This window comes from Parasteatoda tepidariorum, chromosome 4, assembly GCF_982258835.1.
Source record: "Parasteatoda tepidariorum strain Cologne lab strain chromosome 4, Ptep-v5.0, whole genome shotgun sequence".
Lineage (NCBI taxonomy): Eukaryota > Metazoa > Arthropoda > Arachnida > Araneae > Theridiidae > Parasteatoda > Parasteatoda tepidariorum.
Genome location: NC_141758.1, coordinates 42,482,762 through 42,508,704, shown reverse-complemented (window position 1 = coordinate 42,508,704; position 25,943 = coordinate 42,482,762). Strand labels below are relative to the sequence as shown.

General features: G+C 28.4%; 1 protein-coding gene across 3 annotated transcripts in view; it reads right to left on the bottom strand.

Annotated features, from left to right (window-relative positions):
- LOC107436675 (uncharacterized) overlaps positions 1-25,943 on the bottom strand; it is a 61,137-nt gene that overhangs the window by 28,563 nt on the left and 6,631 nt on the right. Inside the window, exons 3-11 of one of the 3 annotated variants that reach the window (XM_043040901.3) lie at positions 24,564-24,702; positions 24,185-24,475; positions 18,965-19,110; positions 14,371-14,470; positions 11,688-11,807; positions 10,587-10,721; positions 5,287-5,546; positions 3,352-3,439; positions 3,107-3,183 (exon numbers count right to left, since the gene is read on the bottom strand). In XM_043040901.3, coding sequence (XP_042896835.1) covers positions 3,107-3,183; positions 3,352-3,439; positions 5,287-5,546; positions 10,587-10,721; positions 11,688-11,807; positions 14,371-14,470; positions 18,965-19,110; positions 24,185-24,475; positions 24,564-24,702 — 1,356 coding nt within the window. Of the gene's footprint in view, positions 1-3,106; positions 3,184-3,351; positions 3,440-5,286; positions 5,547-10,586; positions 10,722-11,687; positions 11,808-14,370; positions 14,471-18,964; positions 19,111-21,134; positions 21,256-24,184; positions 24,476-24,563; positions 24,703-25,943 lie in introns of those variants that run through there. The other 2 variants (XM_043040902.3, XM_071182211.2) reach the window with 2 other exon arrangements.

Sequence of the window (25,943 nt, the reverse complement as noted above, 5' to 3'; positions counted from 1 at the left end):
TATATATATATATATATAGGTCATTCTCACGAAAACTGTCATTTTTCAGTTCATAAAATCCCAAAAAAGTAAAGTGAATAAGAAGCTCTGAAACTTTTTATATTAATAGAAATATGTACTGGCATTATAAAGAAAGTATATATCCTATAAATTATACTTAATATTTAAATTAATTAATTTTTTTAATAATTAATTTATAATAATTAATAATTAATTAATTAATTTGATAAATAAATTAATCAATTTAATAAATTCATTTATTAATTTTCTAATTTATTTTTCAAATTAATTAATAAGTAAATTAATTATTTTCACTATTTAAAAAGTGAGGGAATGACACTAATAGTGAGGGAATGATATTTTATTTTAATACATGTTTTTATCTAAGTTACATCTACCTAAAGTTTGAAAATGATAACATACTAAGTATATCTAATATTTATTATAATTTAGTCTTATATATTTAATAGTTTTTACAGGTTTGGGAAATAAAATTGGCTGGCACGATAGAACAAAAATTTATTTTATAATATACTCATCTTGAATCATTCCCTCACTTCAGCGTCATTCCCTCACTGTATACACTGGTGAGGGAATGACGAATTCAATAAAATTTAAAAATAACAGTTAGGCCTAATTAATTTCTGAAGTCAATCACATACAATTATATTCATACAAGAAAGCAACATATAATTATCCACTTTCTCGATGAAGTTGTATTTTATTTTACTCTAAAAAATGACATGAGGGAATGACAAATGTAAAAAATTTTACCTGGTTTGATTCATTCAAATTTATTCCACAGCAAAGCTTCTTTAAGTTGAAGATGGAAACATACTGCAATTTTGTTCTATGATGCCAGTTGTTAACTTCTGAAGTTTTTATTAAAATATTTTTATTCTAAGAAGATTGCAGGTGATAAGAACATTGTTGTGAGGGAATGATGCGAAACACTATATATATATATATATATATATATATATATATATATATATATATATATATATATATATATATATATATATATATTCTGAATTTTCTGAATTAAATAATGCTATATATAAATCAAATTACTTTTTTACCAGATACAGCTAGAAATATGGTTAATATACTGTTTCAAACTAATTAAGGTTTTATAAGAGGAAGGGCTTAAGAATTGGAATATTTAAATACAGTTAAACTATAGATTTAGTTTGGTTGCTATCAAAGTTTGCATGCTGAACAAGATAATTTTGAAAAGTGACCAAGATTGTCACTAAAGACAGCTAGTATCTAAAATTTATCCTACTCTAAAGTTAATCGGAAACTAAGAGAATTTGAATTAACCAAAACGTGGTAACAGCGAGGTAACTTAATTTAACGGAGGAGTAACTCAAGAATACATTTATTTTCAGGTGGTTATTATAGTAAAGTTATCTTTTTTTTCTTCTGGCGATAATATTTTAGAGTGACTTTATCTAAACATGAAATTCAATATATCTAAGATATTTTGCTGATACACGAAAACTCTCTGGTTACCTCAAAAATCATTTTTATTAAAACAATTGATTTTATCAAAAGAATTATTTTCTGTAAAACGCAATGTTACATTAAAAATGCTTGTGAAAAAATACCTGGCATTTTTAGTTGAACTTTTTGAAGGAAATTTTGATTTGCATTTTGCCATCATTTAAAGTTTTAGAAGTAAGGTTACCAATATAACTGCGACAAATTACTATTTGAAGGTCACAATGCTCTGTTCTTTAGTTATTTATGTTATTTAAGTTATTAAGTTCTGCATACTATTATCAAAACTATTAAAATGTAACTCTTAACAAGATTTCACGTGACACTTTTATTTTGTAACATAAGCATAAATGTTCTACTTAACTTAAAAGCAAAATTTAAGCGTGTTATTAACTGTTCCATTAAACTTAAAAGAAACAATTGACAACTAAGCGTGTGTTTGTAATCAATCTGTTCAAAAATTACCTTCAAATAATTTAATCACAATTTCACCAAAACTTTATCATTTTTACAACGACAAAAAGAGGAATTAATAAATATATTGCTACATTAATCTGTCTTCAATAGCTGGTGAATGAAATGAAAGGTTTCTAAGTTAATCACATGGGCGAGAAAATAAACTTTAACTTCATAGTTAATTTTCCCGAGAAAATATATACGTATGCTTCTGGTATAGAAATGTCTAAGATGACGTCACTTCACTTACCTCTACACTGGCGGCAATCCATCAACGATCAATTAGTTAGATAGCAGATGTTTCTATTTGGATAGAAATACGTATCGCTCAATAGGAATTGTGCAAACAGCTAGTTGACATTCACAACCACAAAATTACTATAATTGATTGATTTATTCCACTAAAAGATGTAGTTTAGCAACTGGTTTGGACAACTCTTACATTCCAATTCATTTAATTAACTCTGCTAGGAAAAACACTTTCACTTTCTTACAGATTACTTAGTTAGAGTTTTAATTTTAAAATTAGTTATTTTATGTCTCGTAGTTTCGTGTAGTCATACTCAATTGATGTCTTTAGCAAGCAAGATTACTGACTATGAATTAGTGCCATATTTGTTTCTTATAAATAAGAAATAATGATCTCCAAATTGATATTTTCGAATAGAAATTATGAGAGTTTAAGTTTTAACCCTATCACAGCGATGCTTTTCTATTAACACAAATGGGAACCTAACTTGTTCTTATTAAAAATAAGGAAAGCATTGGATTTTTTTTCCGACTATTAGATGACATGGAATAAATCAACACAAATCCAAGACAATTTAATTGAGACACAATTTTTCACGTAAAGTAAATATAAATTTACATTATAGATATTATGTAAACAGATACTTATTTATAATTCGAAAGCAAATAAAGCGAAAGCTTAATTCTACTTAAGCGAAGTGTGGTTCATTATGCTTTTATTATACATAAATGGGATTCCCCACTTCAAATTTCATTTTCCTCAAATAAGTTTTTTTCTCCACATTATACCTTCTTAATATGAGTAGGTAATCATTCAATTAATTTATACAAGGATAAAATCCTTTTCCTTTTCTCATTAAATGAGAGAATAAATTTTCTGGCATTAAAGTTTTACCTTTATAAATTCTGGTGTAGCATCACCAAATCGTTGTACACTCAGCTGACTTGCCACACTTGCTTTAGAGCTATTACCTAAATTGAAAGATAATAAAAAGCAAAATATATCTTTACATTTTTAATGTATGGCTTAAAGTAAATCTATCGTTCATATAAACGCATAATTAGTAATTGCCGATTTTATAATTTGTATTTCATTTAATTAAATTTATGAAATTTAAAATACATATTCTTAGCTCTTACTTGATGTATTAGATATCTTTCTGGAAAGAGTCGAATGTAATGAAGAATCAGTTATTGTTGGAGAAACCTTATTTTGTTGATCCGTAATCTGAAAATAAAAATTTATATTGAAAGGAAAAAACAATATTTTAATACTTTAATGGCAGTTTGTAAAGAATTTTAAATAATGATAATAAAGATAATTTAGTTTAAACTGGCGCAATTTAAAGCACACTTTTTCCTTATGTTTGAATAATACTGTTCAATTTTTCTACAATTGGTTACAATACGGAAGGTTAGTATTTTACTTAGTGAAAAATTATTTCATAAAAAATACATGATGTCGGTTACTAAGAGAATCGAACTAATCACCTCCACGCTTTTAGGATGTCTAAATTGAAGACAGAATTCTTGTGTTAGGAAAAAAAAAGAAGAAAAAAAAAACATTCTACTGTCCTATAAAAACCTACAGTTTGTCTAAAATAAGAACTCCTCCAGACATTCGTCTGGACCTGTGGCAGTGACCATGGTAACGAGGTATGACTATTTTAAGTAGGGGTGCGGGGTCACAGTTTTGGAGTGGTTTCGGCAGGAGTTGGCGAGAGAAAGGGAATATCTTCGATCTATTGTGTTAGTCCTAGAATAAAGCTACCCTCCCTAAAATGCGCCATTCTTGTTTCCATAGCACCAAACGGCTTTAGACTTTATGGCGGGAGGAGTTCTTAGCTTAGACAAACTATATGTCTTTTCGTGGAGCTGGTTTTTGCATTGTTTTGCATTTGTGCATAACTTAAATTTAAGATTATCAGTATGTATATAAATATATATGCAACATAAAAAGCTTCAATTAATCTTTTTATGTCATTTCTTTTCTCTAAATCATTTTCTTAGTTTATTATTCAAAACAAAACGCTTTCTCACACTTATAAATTCACATTCTGTCCTTTAATTTATTTTTGGCTCAAGTATGCATTAATTAAAAGTAAGATATTTTTCTCTTTGTGGGAATCGCACGACCTATTTAATAAACCAACTCCAATTTTATTTTCTAAATGCTTTATTGTAGCGCTTCATAACATATGTAATAAATGCACCTTTTTCATGAGGTCATAAAACTCTACACCCACGCTCCAAAAAAATTCTGCAATAGTACAAAAAATCTCCAGCAGAAAAAGTGCCAGAAAATTTCCACATGATAAAAAAGCAAATAAACAAAAGGAAGAAAAAAAGTTGATAAAATTTTTTTCGTAACAAAGTTTCGTACTGAATTCCTTCTATACGGCTGGAGGATGTATATGTATGTATATGGATGTATATGTGTGTAAATGTATGTACAATTGACGTAAAAAATGCGATGTTGATTGTGGTTATCGTGTCAAAGCAAACTATATAGCAAGGCTATATAGCATACTTAGTATAAAGACTTCAAACTATATAGCATACTTAGTATAAAGACTTCAAACTATATAGCATACTTAGTATAAAGACTTCAAACTATATAGCATACTTAGTATAAAGACTTCATTTGCCATAAAGCGTGTTTATTGTACATTGTCATCAATGTGGAGTACTGAGGAAAAGTTTTCCTTGGCTAAAGTCTGGAATCGAACTAGGGACGTTTGGGCCCGTAGCCGGATGCTCTATCCACCATGTAAAATTTTAATCGATCAAATTTTTAAACTCAGAAATTTTTTATGGTACTTAATAAGTAATACGCCAAAATTAATGTAGTGTTATGGACATTATTTTTACTTTAAAATATTGATGTTTAAGGTATGAGATTTCCATTAAGTCGGCTGACATTTTCTCTTATTTATTCATTCTTAATTTTTTCATTAAAAATTGTAAGAAAAGTTTTGTACAAATATTTTAATACTTAATAATCAGGGGAAAAATTTACTTAATTCATAACCCAATTTTAAACATTATAGTACAAAAATGATAGCCAATTCATACCTTTGACTCTTTCTTTGACTTTTTCCATGGAAATGAAAAAACCATCATTTTTCTAGCTTTCTCATGAGTTAAACGCAACGGCTCTCTTTTCTCGGAATTTGTAATGCAATGCCTTTCTCTCCATTGTTGAAACTCATTCTCAGCGTTCGAAATCGTCGTATCACCCATTTTACATCCATGCAGCAAATGAAGCAATTCTTGCTGACTACGGGTTAGGGGTCTCTTCAATAAAGATAACCTGTTTCTTTGCTCAACGGCAGCTAAAAAACACGCAAACATAGATTAAATGATGTCACAATTTAAAATTTTAAAAATCGAACGTTATGTTTATACCATCCTATAGCTAAAAAGGAGAAAGAAGTTGGGAGCGCCAAAATACATTTTCTGAGAAAGCTTTATTTAAAATTAAAAGAACAGTGTAAGTGGGAAAATATGCCGCCTCCAACTTGAATACATAGCATCCCTTAAGAAAATCATTGTTCTCCAGTGGGTTCCTGCCCATTCCGGGGTTACGGGTAATGAATATGCAGACTACTTAGCAAAAAAGGGGGCCTTAATTATTCAGACTTTTGTGCACATTATGCCCTTCTGTTCAAACAGCTTATTAAGAGGACCTTTAAGACCTGTGATCATGAAGAACTTATTGACCGTACTTCTACTAAGTCTTGGAGGGCTACCATCCTAAATTTGCGAAATGGGCAAGATGAAGAGAGGTGGCTGAATTCCGCTTGGCCACCGGTCATGACTGTCTGCGGAAACATCTGTCTAGATTTGGTATCGTTCCTTCCCCGGTATGCACTCTTTGCAGTTCTGGTGAGGATATGAACTCCACACACTTTCTCTGCACCTTGCAGGGATTCTATCAATGAACGCTATTGGGAAGCTAGAGACATGTTGTGATTAATAGACTCTGTTGCAGCATCTTTTGTTTCTGTTCTTATTTTTATTAGATGTTTATGTATGCTGTTACTGTCTATAGTCTGTCATTGGATATAAGAATAAAAAAAAGCGGGAAAATAGCGAGAATAGAACACCAAAGTTGATGCCATAGCATTAATATGCAATTCATTTTTTGTTCTTAAACATGATTGAGGCACAATAGACTACTACAAAAATTTGGAGCCTGTTGAATCACAATAACAATCTAATTTGTTGCAACCTTAATATAGTGCTAAATTGAACCATACGCCTTAAACTGGGTTACTTAATGTTATTGTTCACTTTTACAAAAGCATGATTCTGTTTTACAGCAAGTTATGGCTGTCCCAATTTCGTATCGTAAAGGGTTTACCAATATTATAGTTAAATCTCAAACCATTTATTTATATATTTATCTATTTATTTATTTATGTGCATGTTTGTTTCATTTATTTGCTTGTCTGCCTACATTCTTGCCTGTCTGTAGATGTATTAATTATTTTTTTTATTTATTTATTGAAAAAGTAGAGTGGGGATGAATAGGACAGGTTACTTAAACCCTAACTATTTTACTCTCCAAACTTTTCACCAACTATTTCAAAGGGGTGTTTAGTTTCGGAATTTTTATCATTGCTGCCAAATTACTCTGAGAAAAAATGTATAGTCAAATCTACCAAAATATGGTAAAATTTACCGTTTTCTGATTCTGGGAACACCAAAAAGCTCAGTAATTTTTACCGAAGCGCTTTGGTAAGGATCTTTCGAAAATTAACAATAAAATATAGTCTTATAATATGCGATAAAACTTGGTAAATGTGGTAAAATTTGGTAATTTTAGTATGATACCTCAGAACATAGCATAAAAGCTATTTTTTCGATTAAATTTATTTTTCATTTTGATATTTCTTAATTAAATGTGTTGTAATAAGAACTATTATTTTGAAAACCAGAATTTCAGGTAAACCATTACCATATGCACAGAAAAATTACCAAATACATGGTTTAAATATTATATGTTTTGGTTTTATTAATTAGAATTATACCTTTTTTTACCGGAATTGTCATTCACATATAGTATGATAATTTTACCAGAATTTCTTTTTCCTTATAGTTACTTGAATTCATAAAATGCATTCGTTTAGACTACTTTCATTGATATTTTTTACTATTTTCTTATAAGAATAAGCAAGAAAATTGAAATGTATTGTATTTCTAATAAGAATAAATTCTTTATAATTGCTTAAAAATGGTTTTACAAATACATGATATTTACGTTTTTTTAACAATGCACTTAAAAGTTACGAAGAGTCCTACATTTCTGCTTATATTCATTTCATAAAATTGAACGGAAAGCGAATATACGGCTAAAACTTAGAAATGATGCTGCTAAAAATGCTTTTAAAGAAAATGTATCTATTCATTGTGAAGCCATTAGCTCAGTAATATTATATTCGTCCCTATCAACGGCAAAAAGAAAGGGAACAAAAGCATTAAGTGAAAGAAAAAAAACAAGAAAAGCATTTTAACGGGCATTTTAGAAATATTGAAAACACATAAATGAGCGAGTATAAGTGCTGAGAATGAGGGAAAATTAATAAGAAAATTGAAAGCAGCAGGTTATCAAATAGAGTGACGCAAATCAACTGAAATAAACCGAGTTTCTGTAACAGATAATTGATTCCAACTAGTGTCCTCTTCCCAATTACAGGAAAAAAAGTTCTGGTTGCTTATCGCTAAATTTTAAAAGGTCGCCATAAAAAATAAAGATGTATTACGCGCAATTGGGTACTTGCACTGCAAGAAGACAACCAATACTCACGCATGTGGCCTATTACGTCAGCACTAGCTAATCTTTATCAGCAATATGGAGTATTAAAGTTGAGCTAAGTTTCTTTCTAATGGTAGAATTGAAATCTTTGTGAAAGAACATAGGCTGTGTTATTTAAGATAATTGGTACTTGACAGCAGGGTTTGTTGATTTAAATCAGCTTGATTTAAATCACGATTTTAATCATGATTTAAATCAAATGATTTTTTTAAAAAAATCATTGATTTAAATCAACTGATTTTTTTTATCTGTATATATTGATTTTAAAAGTTAAAAAACAGTGTTTTAAATTTTTGATACATTTATTATTTTCTTTTCTTAGTATTAAAATTTAATTTAAATAAATTGCTGCATTAATTAATTTTAGTTAACGAAATTACTTTCTTGGTTTGTGTTAAATTCCAACACATTTGAAATTACATTTTTAAAAATCTTTTAATTCTTGAGATTGAAAGTACAGATTAAAGTAAACATTTAATGCTGTCTTAATATAGACTTGTATAGCTGTAGAAAGTAATTAATAAACATGAATTTTTTTCAAAAAATAATACAAATAATGTTAAGTAAAATTCTACCTTTTGAATGAAAAAGCGTGAATTAAAATCTACATCATGTTTTATTGGTGGAAAATGTATATTTCTGAAGCTTGAGGTTTTTTTTTAAAGAAATTACCCTAATATGCCAAAAACAGAAAAAGAAGAAAAAAGGGCTGATGAATTCAGATGTTTTTTTTCCTAATATAGTGTCATTCTTCCCTTTCAAACTCTTTCGAAGTCATAATATGTTATCAGTATCTTTGACATTATCTGATTTTCTATAAAGAAATTTTGTGAAAAAAAATTCCAATGAATACATAGATTTTCAAATATTTTTTTTTAGCTTAACTTATTTATTTTGATATAGAATTAAAAATGAATATTTTAATATAAAAATATATAGGTTAAATATTTATTTATTTTTTGATGAATGACTACATTTATAAACACAGTCTGCTACATTTATTTTGTCATTTTAAAAATCAAGAGAAAAAAAAAAAAGAAATCACAATTTTAAATTAAAGTTATGGTTTGCTAACTGAAACTTTGTTTTAATAGTTAAAGCACAGGGGCCTGTCCAAGCCGGTACCTTTACAAATTCAACTTTAGGAAAAATGATAGAATAATCACACAAAATACTTTTTCTTAAAATTTTATTTTTGTGTCTCGTAAGAAACAATAAATCCATATTTTTACTATATTTGTGTTGATTTTTTAATATAATTTTTAATTTTCACAAAATAGGTACCTCTCAGAAAAACCCAAACAGACCCCTGAAGTATTCTTTAAATTCTCTACTTCATCTAGTCTTTAAATTTTAATCATGCATTTGTTTCAAAATGGTTACTATGCATTCAAAGCCATGTATTATAATGAAAAATTATTTTAGTTAGAGCTTCTAAAATATTGTTACAATATAGTTTTAATATTAAGTTAATTTAATTAAACATTTATAATTTTTTTTAATCATAAATTAAAGTTCCTACAGTGTATTTGAATAAATATCAAAAAAATCTGATTTAAATCAAAAAAATCCGATTTAAATCAAAAAAATCTGATTCTTTTGATTTTTTTTAAAAAAATCAAAAAAATCACGAACCCTGCTTGACAGGCTAGGAATGGAAAGAACAGTTGCTAACGTAAACAAATGCCATGTTTCAATAACCAATCAGGATCGAGATACCCATACTACGTCACTTGCAGGTATCCAGAACTAACTAGCCAATTCAGCCTTGAATCATTGCTTTCAGAACACTGGAGCTTATTAATTAATAATTAGTGGGCTGCGCCCCCTGCTCGCTAACACTCGCCAATCCCCGAAAATTACTACGCACGAAAATTACTCACTTCGCTCGCTACTAACTTAGGTACATTGCAAATACACAAAATTCTAAGAATTCAAAACAATCATTCAAATCCATATAACAACATTTTTTTAAAAAATAAATTACATCTTTTTAGCAAATACTAAGTCATTAAAATAAATTTGAATTCAAATAAATGACACGTAATTCGTTAAACCTATTAGAATTGTGCTATATTATAAAATCTTAAAGCGTAACAGCACGACTGAGACTCATTTTTCAGTGAATAACTAATAACAATAATAAAGCAAATAAATTCGTGAGATAAATCAAAAATCGTCAAATAAATTCGTAATATATAAATTCGTGATAAAAAGCGCTTTTGACGAAATACTAAAATAGAGATCCATCGACAAAGACTACTCACTTCTACCTAGCTTAACGTTACTTCAGTTTCCGTTTTTAAAAGCGCTATATGCTGTGCCACAGCAGCTAGATTCGGCATGTGACATTTTTAGCGGCAATCATTGGTCGATGATCTAGCGTTGCCATTCAAGGAGTTGTAATGAGGCTTTTTTTGTCGCCGTGTAAGAGAAATATATAATAGATGTTTTTTAAATATTTAGAGAAGAGAAGAAAACAATATTATGAAATTAGTACAGCTTAATTTTAATTCCTTGGTTCAGTTGATATTAAAATTTTATTGTTACTTACCTATGTTCATCGTAACATAATGTCCACTAGATAGAGAAGACGGACTTGTCGGACCAGTGGTACTAGCCAGATTATCTTGATTACCAACCATGTTTTGAATCAATTTCTCATGTGGTTTCGTTTTCTTTTCGGATTCTTAAAAATTAAACAAAAGAAACTTATATTGATAACTAAGATACTGCATTTTTTCAATCGTAGTTCTCTCACAAATGAACTTAAATCTATTAATTTTAACTGCAGAATGTAAAAACAAAAAATATTTACAAAAAATAGTTAACATTCGATAACTAACAAATGCTAAATTAAAACATTTATTGATTGAAAAATGAGCCTTCAAACACTTAATACATTATGTGATTAAAAAGAGACTTTAATAATAACTAATGCACAAATACTTGTAAGTAAAAGACGGAACTATTTATTAGCTAAAATTTTTAAAAAAATGCTTGACTAATTTATTTACGAACATTTAAAACGATAAGATGAAAATGAGTTTGCTATAAAAGATAATTATATTTAAATAGTGAAAATTCCAAATTGAAATTAAAATAAACTGAGTATTGTTTAATTATATATTTTTGTTTCCTATTTGAAATTAACACAGAAATAGTATGGCTGCACACAAAAATCTGCACGCTGCAAAACATTAGGGTAAAAAGTACCGGCACTGAGAGTGCCAGTATTTTTTACCGTAAAATTTATTTTTATCGGAACTTGTTACGGAACAAAAAATAAGATGTACAATAATTTTACAGTAATAATTACCCTGAAATCACTGAATTACTCTAATTAAATAAATATATATTATTGTAGAAATTTACTGTATAATATTTGAAGGTAAAAATGGATTTTACGGATGATGCTTTTAAACTGCCGGTAATTTATATCGTAATTTGATCTTGAATTTTTTACAGTGCAGAATGTTTATCCCAATTACTTGACGGTATTTGAGGTCTTACTTTGACATATTGAAAAAGATAAAACTTCATTGTGGTTTTTTCCATCAGAAAGAGCGAAAATATAAATTTTTAAGAAATTTATTTTATTTTGTATTTTCCGATAATTAACAGTATGCATAGATTAATGAAACAACAATTGTACCTGTATGTTTTTTGTTAGTCATATCCAAGTAATATTCCTCACTGTCCCAGTTCTCAGTGACCGAAATCAAAGTCGATGGTAATGAAAGAGATCTCCGAGTATATCTTGAAACAGGAGCTGCTGAAAAGTAAGATATTTTGATTAATATTTTAAATCCTATTTTATTATTTTAAAATTTTACTACTTTGCTATCAGTTCGTTTCTTTAAAAATAAAAGAAACTTAATAGCTGTATCCTTCAAATGAAATTTTTAATTTTTTTTTGTTTATACAAAAAGACGTCTTTCTTTTACGGTTAAGTCATTTTATATATTTTATCCTAACACTGCTTCAATTTGAAACAGATCGCTCGGATCGAACTTTTTTTTTTGCAATTTTCAGGTTTGAATGCTACTAGGATACATAACTGTTTTATTCTTGTCAAATATTAAATTTTATCAGATGTATGATGTTTTAATTTCACTTTTAAATACTCCAAAACATGACAAAGGGCCGGAATAGCCTGATTGGTAGGGCACTGGACCGATGTCCAATAGGTCAAGGGTTCGATTCCCGCCGACCGAAGACTCTCGGTGTAGTAAATGGTGATTGATGCACGCTAAATCTGTTAATCCTATTTTCCCATATCAGATCCCATATCCATAATCCTATTTTCCCATATCAAATCATACCTTTGAGTGTTCTGATCCAGGAGTTTCCTTGTCTTCTGGATTGGTTCAAAATTAGAAGGCTACGGAGTTGAACACTGGTAGTCGTAAACCCAAACATTGGGTCAGCTGTTCAATGACTGTTATATATATATATATATATATATATATATATATATATATATATATATATATATATATATATATATATAAACATGGTAAAAATATATATTGTTAAAAAAAATTTTGTTTCTTGGTTTTTGAATTCAAAGTCAGCAATTCGAGAAAGTAGATCTAATGCTGCGAAAACCATACATCAATACTTTAAAAAATCATTGTGCCGAATTTCTTAATTTAAAACCATACTAGTAAACATACATAAGATCACCACCTGGAAGTGAGCGAAGATCTGGTCATTAGATCAAAATTTAACCGAGATATTTGTAATTTAAATTGGTTTTATGAACTAAAAATAAATTTTTATCTTGGTTATTAGATAAAATATTTGCTATCTTTAAATTATTTAACTTGGAAATTAATTTGGTATTCAATGACTTCTAAAATGTGGAAATTAATAAACAACATAGATTTGTGTGAAAGTGATAATTAACATAACTTCATTAACTAATTAATGAATAATGGAAAGAGCATATTAGCTAATTAATTTATTTGTGTTATACTGTTGGAGTCAATAAAAAAAGTGCTATTCAAATTTAAAGTAGTTCAGATTTCAATAACCACTTTCAACTGTTACTATTTAGTTTTTAAAGCATTTTGAGTTAATGTTTGCTCACTGAGTACTGATTCTCTTAAACAGAGTTGACTGTTTCCTACCAGTTTGAGTTTAAATAGTCACCTTTATTCATTTTTCTTTAGAAAATATTGCATAGTTTGCAGAAAATACTCATACCACCTTGTACTTTCGATTTGTTTCTCCTGTTACACTAAGAAAAAGAGTATGGTCAAAACTATCAGAATATGGTAAAATTTACCGTGTTTCTGACTCGGTGGGAACACTAAGAACCTTGATAATTTTCACCGAAGCGCTTAACAGCATAAAAACCATTTATTCGGTGAAATTTACTTTCAGTTTTGCATTTTTTCTAAATATGTGGTAATAATTTAATTACAATTTTGAAAACCAAAACTATAATTTTGAAAATCAAACTTTTCAGCAAAAAATTACCATATGAGAGGAAAAATTACTGAACGAATGATACGGTGAATTTTTTTTCTCCGTGAATGTTGGACGTTTTTTGAAAATGTTTTTTTTTTAATTTTCTGTTTATAATTTTTTTAATCAATTTTCAAAGCAAGGCGTTTAAAGAAACCATTTCTTACACTTAAGTTTCAAAATACAAATTTCATATAAACTTGAGTAAAATTCCTTAAAATAATAAATTAATTCGGTATTTTTTGTCAAATAATTCATAATAGATCACCCAGTTTTTGCATGTGCTCTCTAAGAACGTATCATTTTCATACTAAATATTTTTCTATCTTATTTGTTAGAATAAAGAAACTATGCAATGTTTCTTTAAAAAATTAAAATTTTCGCTGGGTTTGATAAGTTGTATATGGAAAGAATGTGACTACTAATGACTGAAACACGATGTGTAATAACCACAATATGAAAACTATATACATTGGGAATTGTTTATCGGAATACAATATTATGAATTGTGTTTCTTGTGTCGAGATAGTGAATGATTATAGTGATTCACATACGCATTTATACCTATTGTTTTAACTGATTTTAATCAAATCAATAAATTTGAAAATATATGATGTAACTTTTCCCCTTTCACTATTTTTCCTTTTTTTTTTTTGGATTTCAAATTATTTCAATCAAATCAATAAGTTTGAAAGTATATGATGTAAACGTTTCCCCTTTCACCTTTTTTTCGGATTTCAACCGATTTCAATCAAATCAATAAATTTGAAAATATAGGATGTAAACATTTCCCCTTTCACCTTTTTTGCGTATTAAACTTCATTCATTCATCTGTTAATTATAAATAATATTTTTACTCTCACCTGAATCCACTTCGATGAAAGATTTCATTTGATAAGAAGCATCCATATCCGGTAATTTAAGTGTACTTCCGAGACTGTTTTTCTCAAAATCATCAACTTCCTGTTAAAAGAATTTCAATAATGCGCATTATTCACTAAATACATTAAATGATTTTTACTAAACATTTTAGATTGAAAAAATTTTTTTTTAAAAAAACTCAATCCATATTAAAATAATAAATAACACGCAAAAAAAACACATTTATATTTCAGAAATATGTTTTTGAACTCGATTTTAGCTATCAAAAAATTTCAAAAAGTCCCAAAATTGTTTTTTTTTTTTAATTTCTAAGAAGTCAAAATGTTTGTTTTCCAATGCGTCTCTTTTATTATTTTTAAATGCATATTTTTTAAAATCCCAAAAGTGTTACAAAATGCATAAAATAATTATGGCATAAAAATAGTTTGTTGCTGTTAACTTCTTATATAAAAGCAAAATCAATTAATCAGATAGTTAAGGAGAAAGCACAATGATATGAAACGTATTGTTATATAGATAGTATAATGTTTTGAATTTAAGTTTTAAATTTCTTAAAATCAATTATACAGTTTTCTTCCGTTCCCTAAAATCGTACTACTCACACATTTTTATTTCTATTATCATTGTTTTTATTTTCAGATTTTGACTGTTTCAGGTGGAAGCAAAATGCCCTGTTTAAATTATCGCATAAATATATCTTTATTTCTAGTTTTATGATTTTGGTTTTTATGAAGATAACACTCAATGTAAGGGAAATACCCATAAGGTTTCATTTTGCATTAAAACGCTATGGTACCAAAACTACTTCTCAGAATTAAAATTGGAAACATTCATCAATTATGGTACATTTTAGGTAGATTAATTCTCAAATATGCACCCAGGAATTTAAAGACCTTTTGTTTTTGTTTTTTTCAAAACGTTATAGCCAAATTAAGAACTTAATGTGCTTTTTATTACAATATAATAAAAAAAACTTAAGAATATAAATATTATTTTTATTTGTTAGATAAAATATTAGAATGCTTTTCAATGAAATTTTGAAACTTAATAAATTTTGAAATAAAAATTTTTTGAACATTTTTTATTGAACTGAAAAGTTTTTTGAAACAATTGTTAACCGTATTTAAAAACTTTTCATGGTACATATTTCAACGTCTAGACATGAAGTTTTCAAGACATGAATGCCGTGTGGAAATATTTTTTTCATCGTTGTAATAAGATATTACATGTTTTACAATAAGCTTCTACAAATAACTGAGCAAGATGTTAAAAACATAAAAATTTAATATTTTCATCTGTTTTTCGTAATTTCTAAAAACTAAATTGTTGTATTTATAAAAAAGTTCATATATATATTTTAATTATTAATTTATTTTATGTTTTAAGAGTTTAAGAAGGAACATTTAAAAATTAAAAGAATCACTAACGTCGCATCTATATTTTTTTAATTTGTAAACATAACACGCAAATGATGAATATTATTATTATATTATTGATGAATATTTATGATTTGCTTGTGATAAATTATAAATTATTCATGATAACATAGTATTTATTCATGTTACTTTTACACGTCATAAATAAAAGCTTTTGCGATTACTTACATTACAATTAGGAATAATAACAAAAAACAAAAATTTGCATTTTTACTCCGTTGCAAGTTAAGAAAAGACTATTGCGATGTAGGATCAAAATAATCTTCCGCAGCAACATTAGTTCCGTTTTATTTAGTTATCAAATTATATAATTATGCTTTAAAAATATATAAAAGTTTTCAAAAGTTAAACTTGTCGGACGGAAATTTAATTCGTACTATATTTTACGATATATATTTTACAGAATTATTAAAAAAGGGTTATAGTTTCATCGTCTTACTAGAATCATAAACTTGATGATTTATTTCAATAAATGAGGAGAACATTCGTTCTTGAAAAAGAAAAAGCTATATGACTTTGCAAGGACATTGAATTTGATTAGACCATTGAAAATAGCGCGTTAAGAATGTTTACTTTTGTTTTGCTGTAGTAGAAAATCGTCTGCACGAAACAATATTTATCATTCTTAAATCAGTTTTTTTAAATGCGATCAAAAAGTCGTATATTTGTAACGATTTTTAAATATCATTTTTATTAATTCTTATTAACAAAATAATAGTTTTTATTCAATAAGTTTTAATTTCCTCATTTCACACTATTTAAGATGGCAAGCAAGAAGAAGGTTGTGCAACATCATTTCAAAAGTTAGCGATGTTGATATACGTTCGCCCTTACTAAGTTCTTTGGCTTAGCATCTATTTGGCGTGCATTTAGATGCAAACAGGTTCTACAATTAATATTTTGTTTCAATATAAATAGAACAAAAAAAATATTTAAATAACGAAAATGAAACTTACGTATGAACCATATTCAATGCCCTGCGATATCACATTAACAAATTTTGTAATCTTCAGAATCTTTTTAACAAACACAAAAGCTTAGAAATTTATGAAAAAGATAAAGCGAAATATGTTTCCAAACTTGATGTTAAAACAATGTTACTAGATATCGTTTGGTTTTTATTTTTTGAGCTCATCGATTTTGAATAATTTTTCATTGCATAATTGCAAACAATGCTTCATATACATTTTTCTCATAATTTTCTTTTATTAATATATTTGGGCTAAAATGAGCTTTCTAATGTTTTACAATATATAAATTAGTGCTATAGAACAATTTTTACCCAAAAAAGTTTTAATATGCTTTTATTTATAAGAAAAAAACATGACTTTTTGAGCAGACGATTCTAAAAATGGCGCATTTTAAGAACTATTTTCTTACTTTCAGTTTAAAACTCATGAAATAAAATTAAAGAAATACTATTTCAGTCACACATTTTATTTTAAACGTTATATTAGTTTGGAGTTCGAAGCAATAAAATTTTATAATTTGAATTTATTTTTACAGAAAATGGGAATGTATTTAGCACGGAATAAAGGCATTTATTACAAATCATAAAAAAGATGTTTTTCTATATACTTTGACACTAGAGAATGACTATTGATATATACAGTTTTTAAAATCATATTACAAAATAAATATTACTTTAAAGTTTAAAAAAGTTTATTTTTACTCTGATTTCTAGTGTGGTGAGATAATAACCATATTCTATCAGCGTTGGCAATATAAAGATATTTAAATAATTTGTCGGTAGGGTGTCTGTAACATAATTACTTATACAAGTTTGCGCCATATTAAATGAACTATTTTCTTTACTTTCTAGCTATCTATATGAGCTATTCTAGCTTCTAATGAACCATTTTCTTTACTATCTATCATTATTATATCTAACTGTAATGAGTTAGTAGAATTACTATGAGTGATGTTGTAGACTTTGCTTACTAGATGAATACCCGCTCTTTTTACGAGGTATACATAAAGTAAATAATCTATAAAATGGTATTATTCAGTACTTCGAAATCGTCCATTAGAAAATCTCCATCAGAACGTTGCATCACACTAAAATATGCCCACACAAAAAATTAAATAAATCATATCGTCCTCCATGAAGGCGATATTTTCCCCCAATTGATCCAGAAGTTTTCTTGTCTTGTGGATTGGGTTCAAAATTATGAGGTTATGGAGTAATCTTTATTAATAGTTATAAACCGAAAATGGGTCGGCTGTTCAACAACGGTTATAAACTAAAATAAGTCTTATCTAGTAATGTACCAAAAATTTTTCGCCTCTTGTTCAAAAGACATACTTTTTAAAATAATAAATAAGTTTAATTACATTTAAAATTCCTTATTTTTGATATTAATATTTTTGTTTTATTCGCAATAATTTTTGTTTACAACAAAAAATTCATTATGTAATTAATTATACCTTTCCAGACAGCGGGCAACCTTACGATGAACGTAGCATTTTTATTTTAATTTGCTTGTCATAGAAAGGTTGACTAATAAATTCTTTGCTTAAACTGAGTAGAAATATTAGTATTCCCAGCTTTTGAATAATGACAAAACAACTCATTTTTTAGCTTTTACTGTAAACCATGTTTTTGTCTTTTTTTCATACTAGTTTTGTCCACAATCAAATGCAAAATTTTGTTTGTGTTGAAAACTTCAATGTTTCAACAAAAAAAATTTCAGGCTAACCATCACTTTTGAAATTTTAAAGAAAGTATATAAAAGTCTGCGCAAATAAACCTTGTTTTAGTGATGGTGTTAAAAATCTAAAACACATCTTGAGAAAGTGAATTTATCCTCGGTTTTAGAAGTTTGTCAGTTGTGCAAGCTTAGTGCAAGTTAGTTGTACTCAAGGCAAACCTCATAGCGCGCATAGTTAAATTTAACATTGTTTCAAGCTTGCATGGTTTATTTACTAATCATTTATAATTCTGTTGATAAAGGTTGTTTCTGACATTAAAATTAACCTTTCGCTGCTTTTTGAGTTATAAAACGTATCGCTAACTGACCGATAGACTGTATCAGTTGTCATGGTAATCATTGACAATTATCAAACTATGTATTTAGAAGCAATGTAGCAATACTGATAACAGAAAATTTTAGTATCAATAAAATATATTAAGTATTACTTTTTCTGTCACGTCACTCTCTTTGATTGTAAGTTCTGTTGAATTAATGGACGATGCAGTATCCTCATCCATTGAAAGGCTTGAATCTTTCACTCCATAGTGTTCACAAAGTGTTTTAAAGTTTAATTCATCATCAACATCATTTTCTATAAATATAAAATGCAACTAATAAAAAGCATGTTATAAAACCCCTTCTGAATTATTTTTTATTTACTTTCACAGTAGTATAAAAACTCCTTACATACCTTACGAGTTTATTATTTATCAGGTGAATTTAAGTAAATACTGAGCTTAGTTAGTACAGTTTTAAAACATTTTAACAGGAAAAATTTATATTAAAAAAAAACAAATCTTGCTCAAATGCATGAGGTAAGGCATTAATTTTTTTCTCCGTTAATTTGTTCAAAAAAAGTACTGTTGTAAATTCTTTCCGCGTTTCATATTGGATTTTAAGTAGTTTATTTATTTGAGTAATTGGTCAACTATTTCCAGCTCTATTTGTTGACATTTTTTTAAAACTAAAGTGGAAAATTACGGCAGGAAATCCTAATTTTCTGTCACATAAGTTTACTCCAAAAGTCTACTATTTTTTTCTTTTTATCATAACCTTAACCATTTCCCTATTATAAATTTTCGAAAACCGTCAGTCCAATTTTTGAAAAAACCGGCCAGCGTATCTTGTGTATCTGTATGCGGTTTTTGTGTATCCTGAATCTGTATACATGTGCATTATCATCATCAGTCGCAATGGCATCTTTAAAATAATACCATTACTTCTTGAGTTACTTTAATTATGTAAGGCAAAAACCGTGGTGGCTCAGATGATAGAGGGCTCGTCTCACAACGACGTAACCCGGGTTCGAATCCCAACTAGGTAACTGGGGTTCAAATCCGAATGAGGTAACCCGGGTTTGAATTCCAGCGATGGTTGTTCGATACAAATTCTGCCCCTGGCTTGCACAGACCACAATGATGACGTAAAATGTTCTTAGTGGTAAACGGATCATGGGTTAGAGTCCTTTTTCCGTTAGGCTAACCTTGGGAGGTTTTCGTGATTTTTCTCTCCATGCAACGCAAATGACTGTTAGTTCCAGCAAAAACTCCTCCATGAAGGCAAACTTTTCTGAATACTTGATCAAGGAGTTTCGTAGTCTTCTGGATTGGGTTCAAAAACACAAGGCTATGGAGTTGAACATTGGTAGTCGTAAACCCAAAAAATTGAGCTGGCGTTTATAAAATCAAAAACAAATTGTGTCAGGCAAGGAAATTTGAAAAAAATTATGATCTCGTACTTATTAATAATAAATAATAAGTAATAAGTTAAAATAATATCTCGTAATTATTATTTATTATTATTTTACATTATTTTAAACATTTTCTAAATGGATTGAGTGGGCATTTTTGCACAAATCACTTTTGGTGATGAAAATAATTTAATATGGTAGGCTGCTAATTGAGTATTAACAACACTAATTTTTGAAAAAAAAATGAAAAAAAAAAAAAACTCCTAACACCAGCCATATTCCATAAATTCACATAATTGTTTCACTATTTTTTCAAATTGTGTCAGTTGAATTTTCAAAGTTTCAAGGAAAAAAAAATTTAGCAAATTTTAATAAACTTTAATATCACTTGAAAAAAATTTTCAAAAAAGAAATTTAAAAGAATACTAAAAAGATAAATTTTTATAGCAACTATATTTTTTCAACATATATTAGACGAAATGCTAAATTTATATTGTACCTCTGTTATGCTGTATCCTTTTATACATAAATTAGATTAAATTTATTTGTAATCAATGTATTTTTATTTCATCAGACACTATATTTTGGAAAAAAATTCTTCGAAAGAGTATTCGAAAAGGAATTTTACAATTAATTTAGCTATATATCATTGAATAAAAATTGTTTTCTTTCTTAGTTTAAATTTTACTTTTTATTAAAGTTAGCATAGGAATCAACGCCTTTGGAGTAACAAATGATTATAGATAAAGATTTATAAGTACAAATTAAAATATTTTCGCGAATTTTAACATATTTATTTAGAAAATACAAATACATTATTGACAATCTTTAAAACTTAGAGAAACAGTTTTAAATGACGAAACAGCCTAATATTTATTTTATAATTTTTTCCTCTTTTACAGTGTAGTTAAAATCCAAGTAATTACCTTTTAAAATCTGCTTGATGCTTCCAATCAGCAAATTGTTCTTCCATTGCCTATTAACTCGTCATCATTTTTTTTTGTCATTCTCGATATTTAAAAATAATGACCGACAACAAACTTTTTAGTCACAGCGGAGAATTAAAAACAAGAATTTAAAAAAAAAGGAAATGTGAAAACACATAATAAATTACGATAACGAGCTTAGTTGTTGAAAAACATAAATAGTTGAGTAAGTCATTAAAAAAGACTCAACACGTTGGGAAAGTTGTGATGATTCATTGCGGAAGTGTAAACAGCAACAAATGCGAGTTTTTTTTTTTTTAACTAAAAGTTGTGCAATAAGCCGTGGAAATTCATTTCATACACATGTAAATTTTTTTTTCTGTTGATAATTTTGACCTTGCCAACACTTTATTTTTTGAAACGTATTGTTTGAAAATTAATTTTTATTTAAAACATCCAACTAATTATTTGTTTTCATAATTTAGAACACACATGATGCCGTATACCGATAGTAAATATTTGTATCCATTTCGGCAAGCATGACTTCGAAATACCTGTAAGTGTATGCATGTCGAATACTACATAAACATTTTCTTTCCTAGTTACAATCCATAAAATATTCGTATCAATTCTATGCATCTATGAAATTATTTTATAATTGTGAATAAAATTGATACGCAATTTACCTATACACTGAGAAAATTCTGTAAAATTCTGAGAATTGACTATTAATTTATAAGGCAATATCACTCCTGTGCGGAAAAAGAGCCCAGTGCCCGTAAATTTAACGAATTTCAATAAAATTAGTAGAATCGACCTTTAATTAATAAGGCTAGTTCCTTGAACCACGGTAACTCAGAGGACGTGAGCCTCCCAATGAGATGACCCAGGTTTGAATCCCAGTGGTGGCTAGTTGATACGAATTCTGCTTCAAACTCGTACCGACCACGGTGCTGACGTAAAATATCTTCAAGAGATAGACGGATCATAGTTTAGAGCGCAAATGCGGGCTATTTCCATTAAAAAATCCTTCACGAAGACTAGTTTGTCCCTACTCCTGATCCAGAAGTTCCCTTGCCTTCTGGGTTGTGTTCCAGTCCAGCGAAAAAAACTTCCTAAATCACCTTGGCCGGGGTTTCCATAATGATTAAATCATCTAGTTATGGAGCCAAAGTTACTCCTTCCACGTAAGAGGCCATGGACAACGAACACGCAACTCCTTCACTCCTCGATTGATAACAGTATTTCAACTCGTTACATGGTTCGCCTTGATTCGGTAAACGAATCGCTTTAGTCTCAAACAGCATTGGAGCCATAAACTAAAGAGAACTTTTACGAGCATAATGTTAATTTACTCTCAGTAGCCATTTATTGGGAGCGGGAAAATTAAATGGGGAAACCGGTATTTTTGTGGTCATGGTAACTTTACGGGCATACTTTTTCTACAATGCTCAAAATATATTTATCTGCATAACTTCATATGTAATGCATAGGTAACTTCATAAAGAGGAAAAAATTTCGACTCGCCTAGAAATATTTAAAAAAATCATATTTCACAATGAAAAATGTTGATTAGCCCAAAGTGTCCTGAATACCGAATAGCAAAATAAATGAATCGTTATTAAAATGAAATATATAATAATAAAATATCATTTAAGAATGAAAATATCATTTTAAAACAAACGAAAAAGAATTCTTGCCAAAAAAAGTAACAAAAACAGTAAAAAAATATTAATGTTTAATGTTCGCATAAATAAAAATGTTAATTAAACAGCTTATACATAAAAAAAAAGTAAGTAAACAATAAGATGATACTGGATGATATCAGAAAGCTAAATTTTAAATTTAAAAAATTACGTTAAAATTAAAATTTAGTTTATATACCGTTAGCACCAACTAGATTTAAAATAATATTTAATAAACACATTAGTACCTTTTGTTTCTTGTGATGGCAGTGTAAAATTAAAGGACATGGTGTATAATTTAAATCATTTTTAAGGTTATTTCTGAAAAATAAGTGTGCTAGGCAAATGTTGATTAAGCAGTTTATGAGAAATAAAAATAAATAAATAATATGATGTTATTGGAGGAATCCAGAAATGTTTAAATTTTAGAGTTAAAAAAATTCCGTTAAATTCTAAATTTAACTTCTGACTCAGAAATTTCTGATTCAGGTCTTACACAATATACAATTAGCATATACATACTATTAACACAAATATATGTACCACATATAACATGTGTACGTAATGTTAGCACAAACTTGATTACAAAAAAAAGTTTGATTAACAGTTACTTTAGTACTTCTTGTTTTTTGCGGTTGCTTTGCAAAATTAAAGGATAGGGTTTAAAATCTAAATTATTTATACCTAATTTATTTATGAAAAAAAGTATACTAGAAAATTTTTTATTTAGCAGCTTATTATATACTATTTGCATATACATACTATTAGCACAAATGTATGTACTACACATAGCATGTACGTACTGTTAGCATAAACTAGATTACAAAAAAAGATTTTATTAACAGTTACATTAGTACTTTTTGTTTTTTGTGGTTGCTCTGCAAAATTAAAGGATAAGGTTTACAATCTAAATCATTTATACCCGAATTTATTTACGAAAAAAAGTATACTAGAAAAATGTTTATTTAACAGTTTATTATATACAATTAGTATATACATACTATTAGCACAAATGTATGTACTACACATAGCATGTACGTACTGTTAGCATAAACTAGATTACAAAAAAAGATTTTATTAACAGTTACATTAGTACTTTTTGTTTTTTGTGGTTGTTTTGCAAAATTAAAGGATAGAGTTTACAATCTAGATCATTTATATCCGAGTTTATTTTTAGAAAAAGTATACTAGAAAAATGTTTATTTAGTTTATGATAAATAAAAAGAATAATGTTGTTCGTTGAATCCAGAATTTCTAGAATTCAGCTAAAATCTAAATTATTATAGGAAACTTTTCACACAAACCTTACACTGCTAACACAAACTGGATTAAAAAATGAGTTTTAATAAACACTTACATTAGTACCTTTTGTTTTTTGTAGGTTGCTCTGTAAAATTGTAGGATAGGATGTATACTCTAAATCATTTATATCTGAGGGCATTTCTGAAATGTAAGACAAAAATCGTAGCTGCTCATCCAGATTTATTTCTTCTTGTGTCGACTGAACGTGCCTGAGATTAAAATTTTTCCCGTTTTCCGGAGATCTACTTAAAAGTCTCTGCATGTCCCATAGCAAATGTATCTTTTGTTGAGCCATGATTGTCCCATTCTTTAGGACCATTATACTGACCACATGAGGGCTATATAAGAATGAATCTGAAAAATAACATACAAACTAGCCATAAGTTCACAACTGAATAGGAATTTTTTAAAAAAGATTTGGTTTTGTTCAAATGAAACTTACTAAATAGAGAAAATTTCAATACGTATGGATTCATAGATTCAGCTGCAACCTCACAACTCATTTTGTTGTCTAGCCTGATTTTTATATCATCTGATTTCTCAATAGCTTTCGAAAATATCACATAAACAGTATTATTGTCCTAAAAATATCAAATGATAATATATAAATTGGAGATAAAAACTCATACTCTTAAAAAAATTCTAAAAGTGATGTATAATTTATTTGCTTATACACTGAAGAGCCAAAAAAAGTGTTATACCTGCCTAATATCGTGTAGGGTACCCGCAAGTACGAAGAACAACGCGACGTGGCATGGATTCGATCAGTGTGTGAAGTAGTGCTGGAGATAATTGACACCATGAATCCTGCAGGGCTGTCCAGAAACCAGTGGGAGTAAGAGGGGGTGGGAATATCTTCTGAACGTCACGTTGGAAGGCATCCCAAATATGTTCAATAAAGTTCATGTCTGGGGATTTTGGTGGCCAGCGGAAGTGTCTAAATTCAGAAGAGTGCCGCTGGCCACCAAAATCCCCAGATATGAACATTATTGAATATATTTGGGATGCCTTGCAACGTGATGTTCAGAAGATATCCTCGCCCTCTCTTACTCTCACTTATGGACAACCCTGCAGGATTCATGGTGTCAATTATCTCCAGCACTACTTCACACATTGATCGAATCCATGCCACGTCGTGTTGCGGCACTTCTGCGTTCTCGCGGGTACTCTACACGATATTAGGCAGGTATACCAGTTTTTTTGGCTCTTCAGTGTATATGTAACATATAAACGATCTTAAGTTGTTAGAATTGATTTCTGAATGCTAGTGTTTGTCCGTTTTTGTTTAAAAATAAATAAGCGAATAACTTTTCAGGGTTACTGGAATTGTACAATTCTTATTATGTAAAAAATATGAGAATTCCTATTGAAAACTGAATTTATTAAATAAATATTTACATAAATATTGCATTTAAACAACATTTAATAATTTATTTAATGATTTTGACAATGATTTAATGATTCATTTAATATTTTTCTTAAATGCCAAATGAGATTTTTGATCTAGATTGATGTTCTTCCAGAACATTTCATTTGAATATGATGAGTTTTGTTAAGTTTTATTTTACTTATTTTTTTTCTAATGCCCACCTGTGTTAACATCCGTCAATTCAGGCAGATTTTGTTGACCTCTCTTTCAGGGGCAACCATATTAGGTGGGTAAACATCGCTCCCACAGTGAGGACAGATAGTACAGAGAAGGAAAGAACATCCATGCCTTGCCCAGGATTCTAACCCAGAACCTTTCTGATGCAAGGACAGTTCCCTGCCCCCTACACAGGCCGGTCGGCAGTTTTGTTAAGTACACATGATCGAAAATCGG